The sequence below is a fragment of the Thunnus thynnus genome, chromosome 23 (genome assembly GCF_963924715.1).
Source record: "Thunnus thynnus chromosome 23, fThuThy2.1, whole genome shotgun sequence".
NCBI classification, from domain to species: domain Eukaryota; kingdom Metazoa; phylum Chordata; class Actinopteri; order Scombriformes; family Scombridae; genus Thunnus; species Thunnus thynnus.
Window position 1 is genome coordinate 16,174,249 of NC_089539.1, and position 21,441 is coordinate 16,195,689.

Consider the following 21,441-nt stretch of genomic DNA (forward strand, 5'->3'; position numbering starts at 1 on the left):
GTTTGAATATGGTGCAAGTATTTTATATTTACATGTAAATATGTAAAAGTAGAAAGTACAACTTTGCTGCTTCTGCGGGAATCTGTACCTCAGGAGTCAGCCGAGGGAAGTTACAACTCTTGTGAGTTTCACATTTCAAAAATACAACTATCTACTAGCAGTAAAGTAATGATGATTTGCTATTTAACATCCTACATAAAAACAAAATAGATTCAGTTTATCAGCGACTAAAGGATGAGTTTCCAGTCTTACTAAAAAATGACATTCAGGTGACAAAGTTTTATACATGCAATCAGCTCTTCACTCTTTCCCATGAGTGGCAGATCTCCACTACGGTTGCCAAAGGATGCTTTCACCTGAAAGCTCTCTCTACACACATTCAGTTCATGACACACTTAAGCACAAATTCAATCCACCGCTGCAGCACACCACCACAAGCCCCAACTCCTGCCCCTTTCCTTAAATACACACTCAGTACAACCTAAATTGGTACCTACTGTACAGTAATCTCCCCTTCCCACATACGCACTCACAGTCCACACACACTCTTTGACCCCCCCACCCTCCCTCTGACTATTGTTTCTGTATGTTGTTCTCTATATTTAATGCATGCTGGACCCCCTCAGTCAGGTCATGGTTGTCCAGAACGCCAGGTATGTGACTTGCCCACTCTGATTATGACACTTTGGTCCTTTGGTTCTGTTTTGGTTGAAATTTGGTTGTCAGTTTGGTCGAAGTAACTAAAAGTCCAGTTTGTTTTCTAACTGATGGGAACCTTTTTGATACAACTAGTTCAGTCCCACTAACACTCTTCTCCTGGTGATGTTCCCCTCACATTTAGGCTTAGAATAGAATCACTAAATATTAACATCTGCCTATCTCTTAAACATAACAGATACATAAATACAGTCCCCTGTGCTGACAATAAACATTTTCCCAGCTACCTGTTGTGTTTTTCTAGTAGATTGCCCTTTTTTTTTGTTCCTAACCATTGTAATTTGAACCCTAACATCGCACCTGACACCCTTTAGTTTGTCCCTGTTTTGTGATTAAAATCCCTCAGTAATGTATTACATCGTGCCCCGACATCGTACTGTACCCTCGATACCCCGCCACATTCTATACACACTTCCATTATTTTGCTCTGCAGTTCCTTATTCATTTCATTATTTTCTAATATAGATCGTCCTTGTCTTTAGCAAACTAACTCCTACACACTGACTTAAACCCTACACACTGCAAAAAACATCCATCTTAAAGTCATTCATTCTAGTCTAGTGAGTCTGCTGTGATGTAAAATATTCTTTTCCTCAAAACAGGTGAAAACCAATCAGTCAGTAGAGTCAGATTATTTCATCATATCTTTTGTAAATTGACAATTCAAATTAATTCATTTTTAATTAATTTAAATTAATTTTTTTTGATTCAGTCATTGGCAGAATAGTTTATCTGATTGTGTTGCGGTCAAGATATTGGCACAAATAAGTCAAACTCTCTGCTCACTGGCATAACTTTTCACCTATTTTGGGACATTGAATTTTATCAGACTAAATGATGGACATCAAAATGGACTTTTTTGCAGCGCACCCTGACATTGTACCCTGCCGTCCATGCACGTAGGCCCATACATCAATATCGTCACATTGTGCTAGCTTCCAAACAATGTGCATTACATTCATTCTCTCCCCTCTACTGTCACATTGTGGCCTGCTCCAATATATTGTGCTCACTGCATTGTGGTGGTCCACTGAACTGTCAGGGCTTTTACATGTGCTGTCGGTGACCCAATGTATCTTGTTGTAATGTGTTCCCCCAGTGCTGAAAACAAGAGGAGGTCCAAACATGCAGGCAAGAGTCTCAACCCTGAGTGGAACCAGACTGTCATCTATAAGAATATCCACCTGGAGCAGGTACTGTATGTGGTCAGACACACTGTGGTTGGTATACTCAGCCAGTGGCTCTAGTTATGGCAGTATCAGTTTGTTGGTCGATCAGTTTGCCGATTCACCACTTCACTGAAATATCTCAACAACAATGAGATGGACTGTTGTGAAATTTTGTAGCAACATTCATGGTTTCCAGAGTTTGAATCATACGGACTTTGGTGATCCCCTTTATTTTTCTCTAGTGCCACCATGAGGATGACGTTTTTGTTTTTTAGTAAAATATCTCAACAACTATTGGATGGATTGCCATTAAATTGGGTACAGATATCTTGTTACCCAAAAGATGAGTCCTAATGACTTTGGTGATCCCCTGACTTTTCATCTAGCGCCACCAGCAAGTCATACTTTTTACTCATCCAGTAAAATATCTCTGCATAGACATTCATGTTCCTGTAACTTGGTGATCTTGTAACTTTTCATTTAGCGGGGTCATATCTAACAAGTTCCACAGTGTAATTTAAAGATTTCATTTTAATAACCTGACAGAATAATGTCAATACTGAATATACTTTCTATAACATCACAGCAAATAGTCAATATATGGAGGCATGAACAAGAGAACCCCCAAATGTGGCAATTTTGCATGTTCATGTTAAAAAGAATTAATACACACCACAACATATTGCCTTTTCTCTGCTGGCATGCTGACTAGCATTGAGGCCATTATTTTTAGTAGAACAGATGGATGTTGCACTGGGATTTCATTGTATCATTTTAGATCCCATTTTATATTCTTTGGGCTCATATCAGTCACAGCAAATTTATGGACTGTTGTCTTTTCTGTTTTTTCTGAGTTTTCTTTACAATCTATCTAAATGTCTCCTCTAACTTGAAGCCAAGATCATAATTTTTCCCCCTAAGGTTTATTTTGCCATTTTGCTGTGAACTTCGCAAAGATAAAGAACTACGAGATATATGAACTCTTTAACTATGTGTGTGTGTGTGTATGTTTCAGTTGAGGAAGAAGACCCTGGAGGTGAGCGTGTGGGACTATGACAAGTGCTCCTCAAATGATTTCCTAGGAGAGGTAACCCTTTTTGACAGTATCAGTTTTACCTCAAGGGTGTATCGATGCATTTTATGCATATACACATTCATTAAACTGATTGTGTTTCTTCCTAGGTTCTTATTGACCTGTCTAACACTGCTCAACTGGACAATGTCCCACGGTGGCTCCCCCTGAAGGAGCAGAGTGAGGGAGAACACCATCGGCGTGCCCACTCAGGCCAGAGCCGACACGGTTCCTCTAAACCCTCCTCACAGCACTCCTCCCCTAAAACCACTGGCTCCTCTCATGATAACCAGGATTCCCCCAAATCATCTGTAATCAAAAGCCGAAGCCACGGGATCTTTCCAGATCCGGGAAAGGGTAGGATGCACGATGAATTCCCCTCACCTGCTTGATTTTATCATCTTCATCCCCTAACAAACCCTCCGTACGCTACTGCTTTTCTGCTTTTTCTGTTTTCCTCTCCTCTGTTCTGTTTTCTTTCTTTCTGATGTCTCCTCCTTTTTGCTCTCTTCCTGTCACTGCTTCTCTCTTCTGTTTTTTTTCGCTCTATCTTGGTGTTGACCTTTGTCCACCTGTTTCTCTCTCTGCAGTCCTTTCTTATCAGTTTCTCCCTCTGCTCATTTTTACACACCCACTGTAGCTTCAGCTTCATGCTTTTTGCATTCTCATGGTCTGTTTTCTTGGTTGCCATGATGTCACCCAGCTCAGAGGCCTAGCCTTAGCTTCCCTCTATCTTTCTTCTAACACAGAGGGCAATATGGCCGTGGAAGGCTTTGAATGCTCCCCTAATTCAGGGAAAAACATCCGTCAAATTTATTGAGTTTGCTACGATATCATAGATGTAATAAGGCAGTTACCATGCTGCCGACAAGATGGACTAACTCACTAACCAACTACTCACAAAAGTTTACACTGCGGTAAGAGCCGCTAAGTTCACTAAAGTAAAAGATAGTTTTTTGTTAATTTGGTGAATCTGGTTGTTTTAGACACGCAGGTGCCCACTATCGAGAAATCTCACAGTAGCCCTGGCACATCGAAGCCTTCCCCGTCCGAGGGCCACAGCCAAAGCCACAGCCACGGACACAGCCAACACTCTCGCTCGCACGGCGCTTCACGCACCAGCAAAAGCGCAGCACGGCAACACCATCAGGACAGCAGCACTGGAAGCGGCGGAGGCGCTGTCATAGCAACGGGCGATGCCCCACAGCAGTCACAGCAGCAGCCGCCGCGACGCCTCCAACCAAGTAAACCAAGACGCAAATAAAGCCTACGCAGCATGGCCTCCTCGCACTCATCTGTTCAACCTTCTGTTGAGTTTTTTTTTTTTTTTTCTTTTTGTTCCTTTAGTTTCCTTTTTCTATTCTTGGTTTCCCTCACCCTTTACACCCTCTGGTCCTCTCCCCCCCCTGTAATCACAGTGTGTCAATCCTCACCGCTTCTCTTCTGTATGTACTCACAAGTGTGTAGAGTCAGCACCTCACCTGTACTGTAGCACAGTCATTGACCTTCCTAAGTTTGTCCATTTTTCTATAGACCCAAAGAGGCATAATGCATAATACTTAAAGGCCAGTTCTAGTGACTTAAAAAACATTTAACCATTAAAATTATTTTCTAATACTACCATAATATTAAATTATAAGTAAGTAAATTATGAATAACAGAAATCATTATTTTCATGTATTTTCATCAAGTTTTATGTTTTTCTGTTTTTAATAGTAATTTAAATACATTTACTTTACTTAGGATGTGTGGAAGTATGAAAAAGAAAAAAAAAAAGTAAATATAAAAAAGGAACAACAGATTTGACGGAACAAATCAGCAAAATCTTTCAATTAAAGTCAGAGCACTATGACGTTGCTAGTTCTCTCAAATAACAAGACTAGCATTATAACTTTGAGCAGAGTTCACCAAGAAAAATAACAAAAAAAAAACATTTTGGATGGATTAATCCAAGCAGTAAAACAGAAGAAAGTTGCACTCCCACCCCCTCCCCAAGATATCATTAACCTCTTTTGATATTATTTTGGAGTTCTTTTTTATTTCTATTTCGTTAACAAACAAAGACCAGCTTTTCTGAAGCTCCTCCGAGATGGCTGTGCATGCAGTCCGCTACCACCCCCCCCCCCCCTTTTTTTGTTTGAACAACTCCCGGACCCACAATGCACCTCAGTAGATGCTGCACACCCCGCCCCTTAGTGACATGCGGGAGGGGCGAATGTGCACTGCACACTGTGGCTGCATGTGATTGACAGTCAAGCTGGTTGCCATGGTGAAGATATACCGCTCTCTGAATCTCCATCTTGCTCCTCCCTCCTTCCATCTTGAACTTCGACCCATGACCTTTGTTTCCTGGCGTTGACTCCCCCCCCTCCCCCTCGACATCTGACCTGCGCCTGCGAAAAACAAAACACATCTAGGCCAAAGAGGCCGCCTCTCACTGAGGCACCAGAGACACAGCGTAGTAGGTGTGCTCACCATTCAGAGAGCCCAGTCTGATTGGCTGCCTGCCCTGCCATCGGTTGTGTCGGCCAAAGGGAGCAGAGCAGACGGCAGACACCTGACCCTCAGGAAAGCTGTGTCAGAAGAGAGGCCACAAAGCATCGGAGGTGAGAGTTTGCCCAAGAGTCTCCTCTCTGTCGTGTGACTGAAGCACAGATGGAGCAAGGAGAGAGAAAGAGAGAATGAAAGAAAGAGAGGATGCGATACTACTAACGCACACCTGCAGAAAGAGAGAGGGGAGTCTTACAAGCTAATAAAAGAGACAGGAAGACAGAGAGAAAGTTGCACTCAGCCACATCACCCAGAGATCCATGCAGCGAGACACACTTCCTTTACAGCCATCAACACAGTTCACTAATACCAGGAATGTTTTGCAACTGGGATATGATTCACTGAAAGTAAATACTATACCACTGCCACATCTGCTGCGTCATGACTCCCTCCATTAGTTCACTGAACTGGTATTAGTGAGCTTTTTCAATCCTTCAGTGACATTGTGTTGAGTGGCACAGGAGAAAAAAATGTGTCGGCATGGATCCTGTTCTGCACCACATTCACGCTTGTCACGTCATTCATACTCTATCACACTGCCTGATCAATTTAAAAACATTTAAACATAAACATGCATTTCTTAAAAAAACTACATCTAAAATGTCTCGCATATAAACAGGTTACTTTTTAAACATTTATGAAAAAGGTACATTCATAAACATCCTTTAAAGTTCTCTAGTGTTGAAACAGTAATGATGTTTTTAAACTAAATATGCTGAAATTGAGATTTAAGATGACTATAAATATTACATATAGATGACTAACAATGTCAGTAGGGTCTACGTGCCTCTTGTTTGGTCTTATGTTTGCATAAACATATATATGTAATATTTCTCTGGATTTATTTGTCTGTTTCATGTTAATGCTTTATATGTGAGTCTCGTCTTTGTCTGAGAGAAAGATTAGTAAACTGTTTGTCCATATGCTTCTTGCTAGTCCTCAGTGTTTTTGTGTGCTATTCATTACAATACAGTCTCCTGTTCTTCAAATAAGCTTCCCTTCTGACTGTGACATAAAATATTTTGAGTATCAAAGTTGATGATGATAGATTTCAGTTGCCGCAGGTATTAACTAATGCGTCTTGGCTCTAGTCTTAACCTTCTTGGACCTGGCAGAGGTGCAATTTTTCTTCCTGTCTGTTTGTTGTGATGGGTGTGGTCGTATCTCTGCGCAGCTCGGTCAAGCTACAGATCAAGTGATGCTCCCGTCACAGCAGCCTCACTGGACAGCGGCCTGAGTGGCAGCGCTTACAGCCTATTGGACGAGGAAGGAGAGACAAACGAGGTGGACAGTGCCATCTTCCAAGTGCCAAGATTGTGAGTCAGCTAATTCAAGATATTCCTCTTAAAGAGCCTGTCAGTTTCACAATTTATAAATGTGTATTTGATGCTTAGCGACTACTTTCACTATTCTCAACTCTGACACACCTGTTTCCATTCAAAGAAGAAGATATATATCAGATATCTGTAGTCTTATTATCTATCATTTGATTCCCCTCTCTTTAGTGGAAAGATCCCAAATGGCACAGACGTGATGAAATCATCAATGGGACACGGTGACGCTGAAGGTTAGACAAACTGTACATCTTTGTGTATTTGTACATTCATAACTGTTAATGCATTGATGTAAAATCTTATGTATTTGCCTGTTTTCATTGCAAGTTCAGTATGAAAACTTGTGTATGTGTCATTAAAATCATATATATATTTACTAACAGTTTACAGGTTATTTTCATTAGTCTATCTTTGCTGTTTTCCACTTGTGAAGTTGTGAGTCACGTTAATATGACTCATGCAAAGGTGGAAAGAAGACCTTGAAAATAGAGAAAATACCAGAGGTTCGTCATTTCGCAGTCACATTAACAACAAGGTGGTTAATACACACACAGATGAACACACATACTTACTCTTTCACACTCTTTTTCTCTTTATTATCCGTTCACTGTTCGCTCTGTTTCAGTGTCTCTGTCCCCCTGGTAACAAACACACACTCACACACACAGAGGCTATCCTTACAGTTTGCCAGGGTCTTGTTGACCCAGCTTTCAAAACTGTCATTTCCATTCAGTTGCCAAGGCAACTAGAGGCCAGGCAGAGCTCTTCATAACTTCTCCCCATCCTTGTTTAACAAATAAATGTGATTGCTCGCAGGCCATATTTGAAATTACTCATGCTGAAAGTATATTTAATGTCCAGTAGAGGGCGGTCATATAGACAGAGAGGATGCCTCTTTTCCAAGAAGAGCTGAGAAGAACAGAGAAAATGGGAGGAAATTGATAGAAGGATTAAATAACAACCTCAAATCCATATTCAGTGTATATCTCACCGTAACTGACTTACTAAATGTGTGTCTATATTTAGGTAAGTCCCAGGTAATGGGGGAGATAAAGATCGCTCTGAAGAAGGAGATGAAGACGGAGGGTGAGCACCTGGTCCTCGAGATTCTTCAATGTCGCAACATCACCTACAAGTTCAAGAGTCCAGACCACCTGCCTGGTAATGGAGAATAACTTATCTGTACACATACAGTAACAACACACATGCACAGTTCCATGAATGCTTGTCAATACTCAAAAAGAAAATCAGGTAACATTTTATTTTACAGGTCCCTTAATTTTAATTTAATGGAAATTTTCTGAGTAATTTGCAGGTGGTTAATCTTTGGGACATTTTACAGAGAGGGTGGTGTACAAATTATAAGAAAAAACTGAAGAAAGTGTTAAGTTGGTTTAGTTGGTGAGTACCCACTCATTATATTTCACATGTAGTTGTGAATTTGCAAAAAATCTTAATAAATTCAACTTTTGACAATTCTCTACTGACAGAAAATACTTAGTTTTCAGTGTGCAGTTTTGTGTTTCAAAATACATATTAGCATATTGGGTTTTTTCAATATTGTCTTAAAAGTAGCTGCTGTTAATTCTCAGGACATTTCCTTGAAAGGATTTGAAATTTGGTAGTATACGGGAAATGTGCTCATTAGAGAGTTTGTTGTTTTAAGAAACAACCTCATATATAATTTGACACACAAAACTACACACTGAAAAGTATTTTTTGTCAGGTAAAGAATTTTCAAGAATCTTACTAAGAATTTATTAAGAATTTTTGCAAATTAAAAATTACATATGAACCCAAATATAATGAATCGACACTTAGCAACTAAACCAACTTAACACTTTTTAAAGCTTTTTCCTATAATTTGTACCAAATTGCACTACAGTCTCTGGATAATGTCCTAAAATTTAAATGTCCTGGCCCTGGGAGTGTCAAGTTTAGACAAATGTTAAAAAAGGGATTTTACATGATAAATAGCAATTTAACATTATCTACACACAGCGTGATTTAGATGGATTACATATTAACTTGATGTTATGAACACTAGACAGACATGTCTCTGATGTGCACAATGAAATCAGATCTCTAAAACACAGATTGTAGACACCTACTTCGCCTCCTCTTGTGATATTTACATCCTGATACCCCAGCTGCCTGCTGCTTGTTTGAAATTGCATTTTCCTCCAGATGGGATCTGCACACAAAGGTTTATTCACACTGACAGTATGTAGCTGCTCTGCAGGACAGAATGTGAATCAGCATCAACACTTTATTATTACTATGTCGATGTGCATCTGTGAGTATTTCTAAAGTTGTGTTGGGTGATTGGCGTTTCTTCTCTGTATTCTATGTGGTCTTTCATTACTTACAGTCTTATTGCCCTCTAGTGGTAGGCTAAAGAATGATTTGAAACTCCACCCACCTCCAATAATCACAAAAACCCATCTTCTACTGTTTATGTTGATTAACTTTTTCAGTGCAGTTGTTTTCAGTTCAAAGGCTTCAATTAAGATCACAAATGTTTCCCTGTCTGGTGTGTTTTTATTGAACATCAGGGCCTGCATGTAATATGGGTACAGAGTTGCCCTTTGCAAAATCTGTATATAGGGTTCTATATATTATTTTGCTTTTTGATCATATAAAGAGGTTTTGTTTGTATTTCTGTGGTTGTATTCTTCCATGAAAAAATATAAACATGACATAATGACCAGAGTACACACAAAACATGACAGATTTTACAGGGTAGAGTTACAAATGTACAGATCCTACATACAAAACGGAAAAAAATGTATTCAACAAAAGCAATCAGTTATGCATAAAAAACAGGGATATAGGATAAAAAATAATTTCATGGATGTGTGTCCTTGCCCACAGATCTTTATGTGAAACTTTATGTGGTGAACATCGCCACCCAGAAAAGGATCATCAAGAAGAAGACCAGAGTGTGTCGTCATGACCGTGAACCATCTTTCAATGAAACCTTCCGCTTCTGTATGAACCCAACCGGACACTCCTTACAGGTAACGCCCCCCTACCCCTTCATAAAAGAAATAAATGATGAAATGAAATGTTTAAGATGTTTCTTAAAGGAATTGACAGACGTTTTATCCTCCCACGGTGTTCATAATAAGTGAAGGCCTGCCTTAACTTATTTCTTTGTCTTATTTATTGGCGCATGTGGTGCTGTAATGTCCAATGACCTAAGCCAGCAGCTAGGAGTATAGAGGGAGAGACAGTCAACCAAATATTTCAATTAGGACTGCAACTAACAATTATAACAATTATCTTCATTATTGATTAATCAGCTGATTTTTTTTCTCAATTAATTGAATAAATGTTTTGTCTATAAAATGTAAGAAAAATGTCTTCAAAGGTCTTGTTTTGTCAAATCGACAGTCCAAAATTCAAAGATATTCAGTTTACTATCATGTGTCACATAAGAAAGCTTCAAATCCTCACCTTTGAGAAACTGAAACTAACAGATGTTAGACACAAACAAATGCACACAGACATATTTTGAAAACTCAGACTATCTGTAATCATCCATGCACCAGTCTCTTTGAGATTGAGGTGGATTCTTTTAAATACTCAATCATATAACACAATGTTTCATTCTTCTTACACCAGCTGTTCCTGGTGTCCAACGGGGGAAAGTTTGTTAAGAAGACCCTGATCGGGGAGGCCTATGTGTGGCTGGACAAAGTCGACCTACGCAAGCGAGTGGTGAGCTGGCACAAGCTGCTCGCCAGCACCGCTCAGATCCACTCATAGAAGGAGACTAAACCTTAGAGGGACCGGAGAGATTCTGATCCACTCTTGTGGGATGGGGGGAAAAGGTGGTTTGGGTACAGGGGGGTGGCGAAAATATCTCTTTCTTCAATCTTTGTTTCAGGGCTCGGAAAGCTTGAGTTTTGGTAGAGAGGCAGAAGAATAATGATGATCTGATGTGATTTCTGTCATGCGGCGCGTGTGGAGGAAGTAGTTGTGTGTTTACAGGAAATTAACACATGTTTACAGGATGTACAGTGTAGTGTAGTGTAGCCAGGGCTGAGATCAGAGGACAAGTGCGGAATCAACCAGGTATTACACACTTTCATCGACAAACACACGCACACACACACACACAACACACACATATGAATATTAACAACAATTTTGCACACATTCATTCACACAGAAGAGAACATTTTAATAGATACAGGGAATGGACACACATGTAGATTTATTTATTTAGATGTTTTATCCATGAAAGATTCTTTAAATGGACTCTCCTCATCGCTTTATTATGATCCGCAGAGTTTTATTGATTTACAAAGCATTTTGGGAATGAAATATTGAAGACTCCGCTACGGAGACCTCTTATTTATTTTTGTATTATGATATTAGCGTAGAGTTCTATCATTTGTCTTCTCCTCAATTATTTAAGTAAAAATCTATCCTGGGAAGCATAGTATATTTTATAACACACTACCTAGCATTCCAGTTCAAGAGAGAGAAAAAAAAATCTCTGCAGGCATGTTTTTGAATTTATTAACAAAAACATCTATGTGTTCACTTTGGACCCCCTCTTTTCTCTCCCTAAGTGTAAACTGCATTCTATCAAATGATGATCATTGTTTGTTAAAGAGTCAATATTGATATATATGAAATTGGACACTATATATTGTGCGCATGAGTCTATCTATTTGGTATGCAGTGCCACATGTTCTGCACAAAAAAAAACAACCTCTAAGGTTCAATTTGTATATAGTGAAGTAAAATGTTATAGCTGGAAATTAATTATATAATATATAGATAGATATATAGATATCTTTATCACGGACAATCGAGTCTTGATGATTGTGACATAGAAGTTTTATTTATCCACGATGCCCCTTAGAATGTGAGACATGTACCATATGAGATTTACGCATTTTTTTGTTTTTCTTTATACATTGTGAGATCCAAGCACATTACCGGTCTGCTTTTGTTCATGAGGGCAGTCAACAACGCACGCTTTTGTGGTATTTTGCACTTTTCTGCTTAGAATGTAAAACTGACGTCATTATCCTCCTTCAAATGAGATAACCAGAGATTTTTTTGTTGTTTCCAAGGAAAGGAAGTAGAGAGGTAAAGAAAGGCGATGGCAACATCAGGAGATATTGTAGCGAACAAAAGGCTGGATACTATCCACGAAAAAGCACTATTATCATTCTAAGATACGACAATGCTATTAAAGCAGCATGTTGATGTTTTGTTCCAGCTGTTTTTGTCATATCCGTGTTGTCTTGATATACCAGTTACACTTGGAAACTTTAATGTTGTGTCTTAAGAAATCTATCATACCCATATTGTCTTGAGAAAGGTCATCCTATGTGCTTGTACGGGGGGGGGGGTCAAGAGGCAGCTGGTTTATTTATTAACATTTTCACTTATGTCAAACTTAGCAGCGAAACTACACTTAATATCTGAGTGATTTCTATGCAACATCTTCTGTATAAAGGTGGTAACTGCATCTTGACTTGCCAGAAATGATGTACTGAAACGTGACACTTTGCGAGAGAGAAACATTGCATCAGTCAAACTTTTATATCAATTTTTTTCTTGCACTGCTGTGTTTTTACGTCCTCCACGATATGGTTATTGCTTTAATATGTTTGGTTTTTTTTTTATTTTGTATTGCAATATGAATCTTTATTTATTGCCTGTGAGACGATTTCATATGTTGTATTATATTTGTTTACAGTACATATCAGGTGTACATAAAATTTTGTTTTTATACACAATGTAGTGCTTGTTTACAATGTTTAGAGGGCCTGAAACTCAGAGAACCAACTTTTTTGCCCTTGTGCAGGAACACACACTCACATATGGAAATACACACACACCGATCCTAATTTCAATGAATCAAGATAAGAAAAAAAAAAACATTCCTACTCAAATGATTCACATCTTTGTATGCACTCTCCCTTTGAATAGTTTCATTTTCCTGTATGTGTATGAGAAATTACCAAAAAAACAACAACATTGTAATCATTAGACATTATACCTGAAACAATAGTAAGGTCAGTGTGTGTTTTTTGTTTCTTATTAATTTTATACCCATGTGCTTGTGTGTGTAGCATCTTCATACCAAGTCCATGCATGTCATTAGCTCTAATGCATATCTCTTCTTTTAAGTGTTGTCAGTCAAAAATGTCAACTTTAAAATCTCTTGAACACTTTCACACACAAAGAATAACACACGCTCTCTCACACACACAGATGCCATCTCTCTATTTCCAACCTTGTAAATACATAGCTTTTTTATACTGGGGTTTGGGAGCAATAGGTCTTTTAGCAGACTAAAAAAAAAAAAGGTGTGATCATAGAAGTAACAGGAAGTTGTTTTTCTCTTGATCAATGTACAGTGGATAGACTGAGAAACGACCTTATGTCTGTCTATACGGACCCAGATTTACCCGACCCTTTACACCAAACACTAAAGGTTTACCAGAGTCTAACTACACAGAAGTCTATCTACAACTCAAGTAGTTGCAGGAGAATTTAAATGTGCTCACAATGGATGTTGCATGTTTCATTGGTGGTTCATACTATTTTTGTGTCCAGATATTATTATAGAAAAAAAAAACAACAAATGAGGTAGAGGAAGATATAGAACAAAATGTTATAGAGAGGGAAATTATGAAGAAAACTTAAAATTATCAATGACGTATGCTGACTGTACAAAGATTATGCTTGTAAAACCTGTCTGGTTTTTCACTTGTAAGTAAACAGAAAAAAAAAATCTACTGTCATGGTTTTGTGATTGTATACAGGAGGTATTGATAAATTATGCAAATTGTGCTGTAAAAATGGCTGTTGCCCCATGTCTAAATATTAAATATCAGTACAAATGAGATGTTGTTGTGTGTTGCCTTTGAGTTATATTGCATATTGCATTATTAATCATAACAGTGGAAAAGGGAGGTTTATAAGGGATTATCATAACCTTCTACAACTCCCTGAGAGGTTTCATAGCTGGTGTGCAGATGATGTAATAACAATAACAATAACAATAATGTGAGGTAACAGAATATAGCCAGAAGATGGCGCCATGTGCCTTAATTTTGAACAATGTCATGGAAACATTGTCATAAAGTTTACATACCTGTGGTACATCAACACAGATGTTTTCACTTATTTGGCTGATTAGGTGTGTGTGTGCAGGCTTTTATGCTCATATACAGTATGTTGGGCCATTACTTATGTGTAGAGCATAAATTAGGTATTACAGGATTTCTATAAGACAAAAATAAAGTTGCATTTTCAGCTCCTGTCAGTTTCCTGAACACTTTCGGTTGTTCCTTATATTGGGCTTTCTCACAGCAGACATTTACAAGCACAGCTGTTACTAATAGCACAACAATGACTCAGTTCTATTCAAGTCTCCCAGGTCAGGACAGTGAGTCAGCATGCACAAAACCAACACTCTCAATCTGAAACAGCTACATGGAATTCAGCCATCATTAAATGTTATTATTTACACCTGTGCTTTTTACTGTGACATGTTACAGAATGGTATCTATCATTGAAACTGTGGACAAGCTACCCTCCATTGTCTCTCCTTGCTAGAGCCTGGAGGGTGGAGTCAAGTCATCAGAGAGATTCAGCTCACCTGCCTGCCCCCAGTTTCTCTCTCTCCTCCAAGCCTTTTGGTTGAGTTTGTTTGCTACATGCTACAACATCTCACGTAACAGCACATTTATGCATCGTAAATACCACTGATGTAGCATATATCTATCCTCATATATTACCACTTTTACTTCATTTTCTTCTTTAAGTAGGTGAAAAAATAAACCTTTACTTGTAATAAAAGTTACGACTCATGTGTGGTCTCCTTCCCACTAAGACAACAGTAACACTATTCTTCACTGCTTGTTCCTAAAAGCTTAAGAGCAACTCTCAGCCAATACAAATGAAAGATGTCCTCTTTGTTGGTTTGGCAAGTCATAAAAAGAATCAGGAATAGTTTCCATTCAGCTCGTTGTGTATAGTTTTTAAGTAGTCTCATAAATCTGTGTGGCATTGGTTCTCTACACTGGTAGTCCTAACACAGCAGCACTGATTTGTGAGCTGAAGGAGACACACAGTGTTATAATGCTATAACTGTATTGTGAGTGGATAGCAGGGGCATTTAAAAGCCATTTGAGAGGCCAAAACATTCACTAACATGCACACAAATATTGGGCTTAATTTATAAGACAATAGTACACACTAGGATCGTGTCAGCAGTCAAAACATTTTGGTATCGGATACTGTATTTACCATAGATAGGTCAACATAATTGAAATAGATATCACTTCTATCTCAGAGACAAATGAGCGGGGTCTGGATTTTTACAAATTGTGGTTAACAGCGGGTGTGTACTGGCTGTGTGTCCTCTCTTCTGTTCAAATCTTGTAAGTCAACATTTATTTTGAGAGTCAGCTTCCATGTCGGATATCAGAGACTTTGAAAGTCAAACAAAGAAGCTGTACAGAGTATTAGTTTTCAGTGTGATCAGGGATTTATCAGAGATCAAACTATGGCCAGCTTACAATTTATAGATGTGTCAAATAATGAAGTCTTATAGAGTGTTTGACTTTTGGCCTGGTACCTGCTATATGACTCACAGTGTAGGTTGATGAAATACTTGAAGTAAAATAATGAATACAACAAAGCTGATGATTACATTGTTGTCCTTTGAAAATGAATTAATTGTTACCATGAGTTGCAGCTGTTGGCTTTGAAGACTAGACATGTGCTGCTCTTTGCCAGCATAATGATTGCAAGAACATGAACTTATTGCTCACACACATAAAGACATAGCCATAGCCAGAAGAATACATAGACAGTAAAAACAAGAAAATAAGTGATAGATACTCATTTCACACTCCTGAAATGTGCTGCCTGCTCATTGCCTGCATACTTCTATACACAGTTTGGATCTAAATTTGAATGCTATCATTTATATAATTCTGCCTGCAGAGGGAGTGAGAGTCCCTTTTTGCAGAGTGTCCCAATGGTCCCTTGTTGTGCATTTCTTTCTTTTGACTCCATGTATTCCCTTCTGTCAAATTCATGAGGTCAGAGTTTACAATAAAATGATGACTGAATTAAAATTTCTTTTCAGAAACAGGAGTGCAAGAGAGACAGAGAGAAGATCAAGAAAGGTGTGTGTGTGTGTGTGTGTGTGTGTGTGTGTGTGTGTGTGTGTGTGTGTGTGTGTGTGTGTGTTTACAGACAGCCTGTGCAGATAGATTATGTGTGTCAGCACCTGCTGGGCGGTGACTCTGCAGCTGCAACTGCAAACCACCTGCTTCTGCTTGCTGAGTCTGTCACAAAATAAAAATGCTTTGGAAGGAGAGATTTTATAAGGAAAAAAAAAAACACAAACCACCCCAACACCTGACACTTCAGAAGACTTTTTCATCAAATATCCAAAAGATTTTTATTTCATCCAGTTGCTGTCTAAACCAAATGCTAATGAGACTAGAGTGAGACTGTGCAGCTTTTTTTAAAGAGGAAATAAATTATTTTTTAACAAATGAAAGCTCAATTCATTAGTAATAAAACACACACTTGCTCAGCTCAAGACACTCAGGGGTTATGATGTTACTGCCGTATTTGGTCTGGTATGACCAGTAGCCATTATGATGGCTAATGTTAGTAAACATTAGATGGATATTGCTGAGTAACTGGTATTGGTTCAGTTCACACTTATTGTGCTATTGGTACACTACATTTTAGTATTTTACAGATTTTAATGGATTTATCATCGAAGTAGATGTACTTTAACATATCAAAGTAGTTGTACACACTTGTTTTATTATGTGCATGTATAAATATTTAAAGAAGATGATTAGGGCCACATGAAAAATTTGTTCTGAGATTAAAGTTAGACTGATATAGGCCATGCCCATTTGTGCCTATAAAATTTTTCCACCATTTTGGATTTTTTGGTAAACACACTTCTTGTCTCTTTTGCCACATATTTTATCCAACCTTTAGTGTTTTTTCTTCAAATTTTTCTTCAAATTTGGTAAATAGCATATTTAGATGACCCTGAACATGACTTTTGCATTAGTTTTTGGATATTGGTCATTGTTTGTCTGTAATTAGCAAAATGTTGAAATGTTAAAGGTGTGGCTTAATGCACTTGACAGACCATGACTCTTCAATACAAAATTCAATTGCAACCAAATTTTGGAGTGTTGTACATACAACCACATTGCACAAGTGTGTAACATGCAATGCAATGCAGTGCCCCCTGTAAGTGGAATTGTTGTTTAATTGTTGTCTTTAAGAAAATGAAACTTTGTACACAAATTCTCCATGAACATGTGTACAACATATTGAAGTATGGCACCAATAGCTCCACCCTTTGGCCAATAATAAAATACCACCATATCTGTTGAATGCATGATTCAGTTTCCACTGATTTTGGGTGGTATCTTCACACCAACACGTCTGTGAAATGTGATAGTCATTTATTTTTAGGTGGCGATACAGTACAAATCAACTTTAAATAACTATGCTTGCAAATCACTATCAGCACAGAATTTTGCGAGGATGTGCATTTGAAATACTGGGATACTTTGCAAGGTTTGAAAGCGTATGACATGGTTCACTGCAAGCTTTAAAGGTTTGTAAAAATGAAACATCTTGCTGGGACTCCTTCAGAAGCTGGGCCAGCTAGCAACAGCAGAAGCAGCAGCACCACAAATCACATGCATTTTCTTCAGGAAATGCAAATATTATGGATATATATGTGAATTTCACCAGTTTTTAACTATTTTATGTATTGGAACATTCAAGTTGCAAAAATGTTTTAATTTTTTTGATTTACCACATATACAGCACAATAAAAGTTCACACATTAGGAATAACCCGCTTTTAAGAATAAGTTTAGTGTCATGTAACTCAGTTCCTCTGGGTGCTTTGCTTTGGAAATAGGGATAGCATCTTCTGCTTGCTGTTAAATGGTGATCAAGACACACTAACCTATTAAGTGAGGTCTGATGATGACTAATTTTGGGACTTTTCATTGTGGTTGATGCTCCGGTGTAATTATAATCTTTTTATGGACACCTGTTGCAGATACCATAAATGGCTTTAGTAGCTGCATGGACCTCAGTGGGCGGCATTGAGTCTCAACCGTACTTTAAAATAGAGAAAAACATTTTAAATATAGAAGAGCACTGAGGTCTTGCCACAAGCTATATTCAGAAAGTTGTCACAGCCACATTGCATTAGGTGTGGAGAGACTGAATTGTTCACATTTGAATCTCTGAACTACTGTACAAGGGTAAGATAACATAGTATTTTACTTTGATTCATCACTGTCATCCATCCTAAATGTCACTTTTTTGAAATTCTGTGTCCAATTTTGAGATAAAACATCTAAATAACATACAGTCATGTATTATTTCTGTGGATTATGCCCTTAGAGAATGAAGAGATGTTAAGTGTTGAAGGACACCACTTGGTTGACTTCTCATGTGCTTCTTGTTGAAAACACTCACATTTTGATCAAAGGATGCCAGGTTCTCCCTGCCAGATCCTGCTCTGTTGTCTACATTATACCCTGTCTGTCTCCCCCTCTCTTTTTATGTTTCCTGTGTTGTCTTTCATATTCATCCTCTCCATCCCTCTTCTCCATAACTCCCCCTCTGTTCTCTCCCTCTCTCTTTCTGATAGATCCCTCAGATCCTTCACATCTAAAGATGTGTTTGTTCCCCTCTTTTGCCTTCAAAGATGTGGCCTGCGTCAGACAGGGGCTTGGAAGCGTGCTGCTGTCGCCCCGTGTCTGTGATTCACTGAGCAGTGAGGCTAATCAAAACGACAGAGATTTTGCGAGGCCACATCAGGCGACGTTGCCGGATGCATCCGCTTATCCAAGGTCAGAGCAGGGTTGCACACCCATCAAACATGGCTTGGTCTCCAAAGAGGAGTGGTCAACATTCAATTGAAGGGTCACACAGAAATTTGTGTCTTTGCCTCTTGTTGTAGAAAGGATTAGTACTGGATACGAAATGTGATCAAATGTGGCCTACCATTTATGCCAAAGTTGATCACTATTGATTTTGATGATTCCCCAACTTTTCATATAGCACAGGTATACATTTGGGATTTTGAGTGAAATTTCTCAACAACTATTGAATGGTGTGCCATGAAATGTGGTAGATACATTTATGTCCCCTCAGGGTGAATTGTAAAAACCTTGGCAAATGTTAGCATGCTAAATCAATAAACTAAGATGGTGAACATTGTAAATACTATGCCTGCTAATGTTAGCATCTTAGCATTATCATTGCAAGTATGTTAGCAGATCCTTAACCTTAGCATTTGAGCATTTTAGCATGGCTGTAGGCTCTTAGTCTTGTTGTGTTACCTGTAATTTTTGGTTTGTAAAAACACTCATGTTAAGGTAGCGGCATACTGATCTTGAAATTTCATGTCTACTCTGTGATAAATTACATGTACTGAGCCATTTGACATCCTAACACAATTACAAAGAGACCTGTTAGATCCACAACAGGAGAGTAAAAACCATCTGGACTTTGATTTAATGGCCAGAGCTTTTTCTGTTGGATTAAATTTGTTCTCTTGCTTTAAAATGGACATCTGTAAAAGTCCAGATGTCCAGATGATCTACAGATAGGGATGTGCTGTCACTAACTGACTAATGTCAGTGTCATCATATTAGATGAAGCTGGAGTCCAGGAACATAAATGTGAATTAGGTAAGACAGCCTACCCTTAGGTAAGAGCTAAGGTAGAAAGTATATTTGATACAGAAACATTAAGAACAGGATAAGACATTAAGAGCGAGACCCACCTGTTACTCTATGTGACCGATTACTGCTGTACATGCGGTTAAAGGAAAGGCCATATTGTGCATTTTGTCACCATTCACTCCATATGCAAAAACCTAATTTTGTCAAAAGGAAACAAGATTTTGTAAGTTAAAAAAATCAAACAGGACAGCTAAGACCCTTCATGTCCAATCACCTCGGATCCCCCCTGAGCCAACTTCCTGTCACTGGATGCCTCAAGGCCCTCCTTTGCTGGGTCATAACTTCTCCTCCTGACAGAATAGCTTTCACTTATAGTAATGTGATCAGTCAGTGCACAGAGGGGACTGAGGCTGCCCCTGTCCTGAGTGAGACATCATATCACACACACTCGCCATCACTTCTCTTTCACTGAGTCAACAAGGCACAACCATGCCAGCAGTCACCAAGGCGGAGACTATGGTGCAAAAAAAACAGACGTGTTTTGTTTTGTGGTGACCCACAAAAGCTTTGTGTCAGGTCTGATGGTGATCAATCAAAGATGTAGATGTAGATGTCCAACAGCGACTGAGAATTTACAAAGATACAGACATGAACAATGTACCTTAAAGCTGTTTTAAAACCAACACAATTTCCTGAAATCCAGCTGAAGTGTATCTGTATCACATTCAAGTCCCTTGCAAGATGTTTTTTTCATCTTCCATCATGTTCTATCTTTCCTCATAACAGTTGGATCTGACACTGAAGAGTGCACTGGTGTCCATGTACGTGGAGATAAAACACATGTCCCATCATCACTGCCAAGAAGACACTGTGCTGGAGAGATGCTGATTAAACTTTAAACTTGGAAATCATTTGTTGCCAGGGTAACACACTCACCCAGAAGAATTAATAAATGAATTGTGCTTGGCAGCCTGTGGGGGGAATGTAAGATTTTTACATGGATGTAGTTTCTTGTAATTTTTCCTCTTAAGTGAAGTCTCAGCGGTATATATATCGATTTGTTTGTCTTACAAGATACTGAAAAATATGAGCAGATATGACAGTGACATTTTAGCTTTTCAGGCAGGAGTCAGATTTGACAGATGCTTCATCATATTGTATCATGTCATGTGACTTGGACTGCTCTCTGAATCCTTACAATCCACATTTTTCCACTTATGTCAGCATTGAGAAAAGTAGTCACAGCCATTAAAATAAACCCAAAGATGATCATAGATGCAGGTTCAGAAAACACTGTGTCTCCTTTACTTGACTTTAAAGTGTAATTTGATGTGAAAAAGCCATGGGTGCATTTAAATGTAACTTGAATGAAATGCAAAGGCTTTTGCCCTGCATATGTGTTTTAATGAGCTGTTTAATTTTTAGAAAATTAAACCTTATTATAGGCACTACTTCATCTCTGCTCTCGGGTAAAAGATGAGAGTTTGGGAGAGGTGGTTGGAACTGATTATTAATAACTTAATGGATGATGTTAACCCTGCAAAGGATGGAGTTATAATATCTCAAAGGGAAATCAATGAAAAGTGATAAAATATTTTTTTTGGAATCGATTGGGAAAACAACAGCCCTGTGGCTCGACTGTGAGGAGACGGCGTGGAGACAGCGAAGGGGTTGCTAGGCGACGGCAGCTGGGCAATTCCCTGGACAGGTGGGTGGGGTCGGGAGCTGGTGATAGAGGCCACACCTGCTGTCTGCCAGGCACACACGCACATGAGCACACACACTTACGCACACACACACACACACATTTCTAATTCACTCAGAAACACAACCTTTACATCAAGCCCCTTGTCACTGTCT

General features: G+C 38.7%; 1 protein-coding gene and 1 long non-coding RNA gene across 2 annotated transcripts in view; both read left to right on the plus strand.

The window, feature by feature from the left end:
• pcloa (piccolo presynaptic cytomatrix protein a) overlaps nt 1–13,720 on the plus strand; it is a 58,784-nt gene extending 45,064 nt beyond the window's left edge. The window contains exons 17-26 of the mRNA XM_067581765.1: nt 627–653; nt 1,817–1,910; nt 2,902–2,973; nt 3,069–3,315; nt 5,376–5,564; nt 6,683–6,824; nt 7,014–7,075; nt 7,869–8,003; nt 9,717–9,862; nt 10,470–13,720. Coding sequence (XP_067437866.1) covers nt 627–653; nt 1,817–1,910; nt 2,902–2,973; nt 3,069–3,315; nt 5,376–5,564; nt 6,683–6,824; nt 7,014–7,075; nt 7,869–8,003; nt 9,717–9,862; nt 10,470–10,613 — 1,258 coding nt within the window. The 3' untranslated portion in view covers nt 10,614–13,720. The remainder of the gene's footprint in view (nt 1–626; nt 654–1,816; nt 1,911–2,901; nt 2,974–3,068; nt 3,316–5,375; nt 5,565–6,682; nt 6,825–7,013; nt 7,076–7,868; nt 8,004–9,716; nt 9,863–10,469) is intronic.
• Nucleotides 13,721–18,097: 4,377 nt separating this feature from the next.
• Nucleotides 18,098–20,682, plus strand: LOC137175497 (uncharacterized). Its single transcript, XR_010925629.1, has 3 exons — nt 18,098–18,150; nt 18,543–18,744; nt 20,368–20,682. It is a non-coding gene; the product is annotated as an uncharacterized lncRNA (long non-coding RNA).
• The last annotated feature ends 759 nt before the right edge of the window (nt 20,683–21,441 follow it).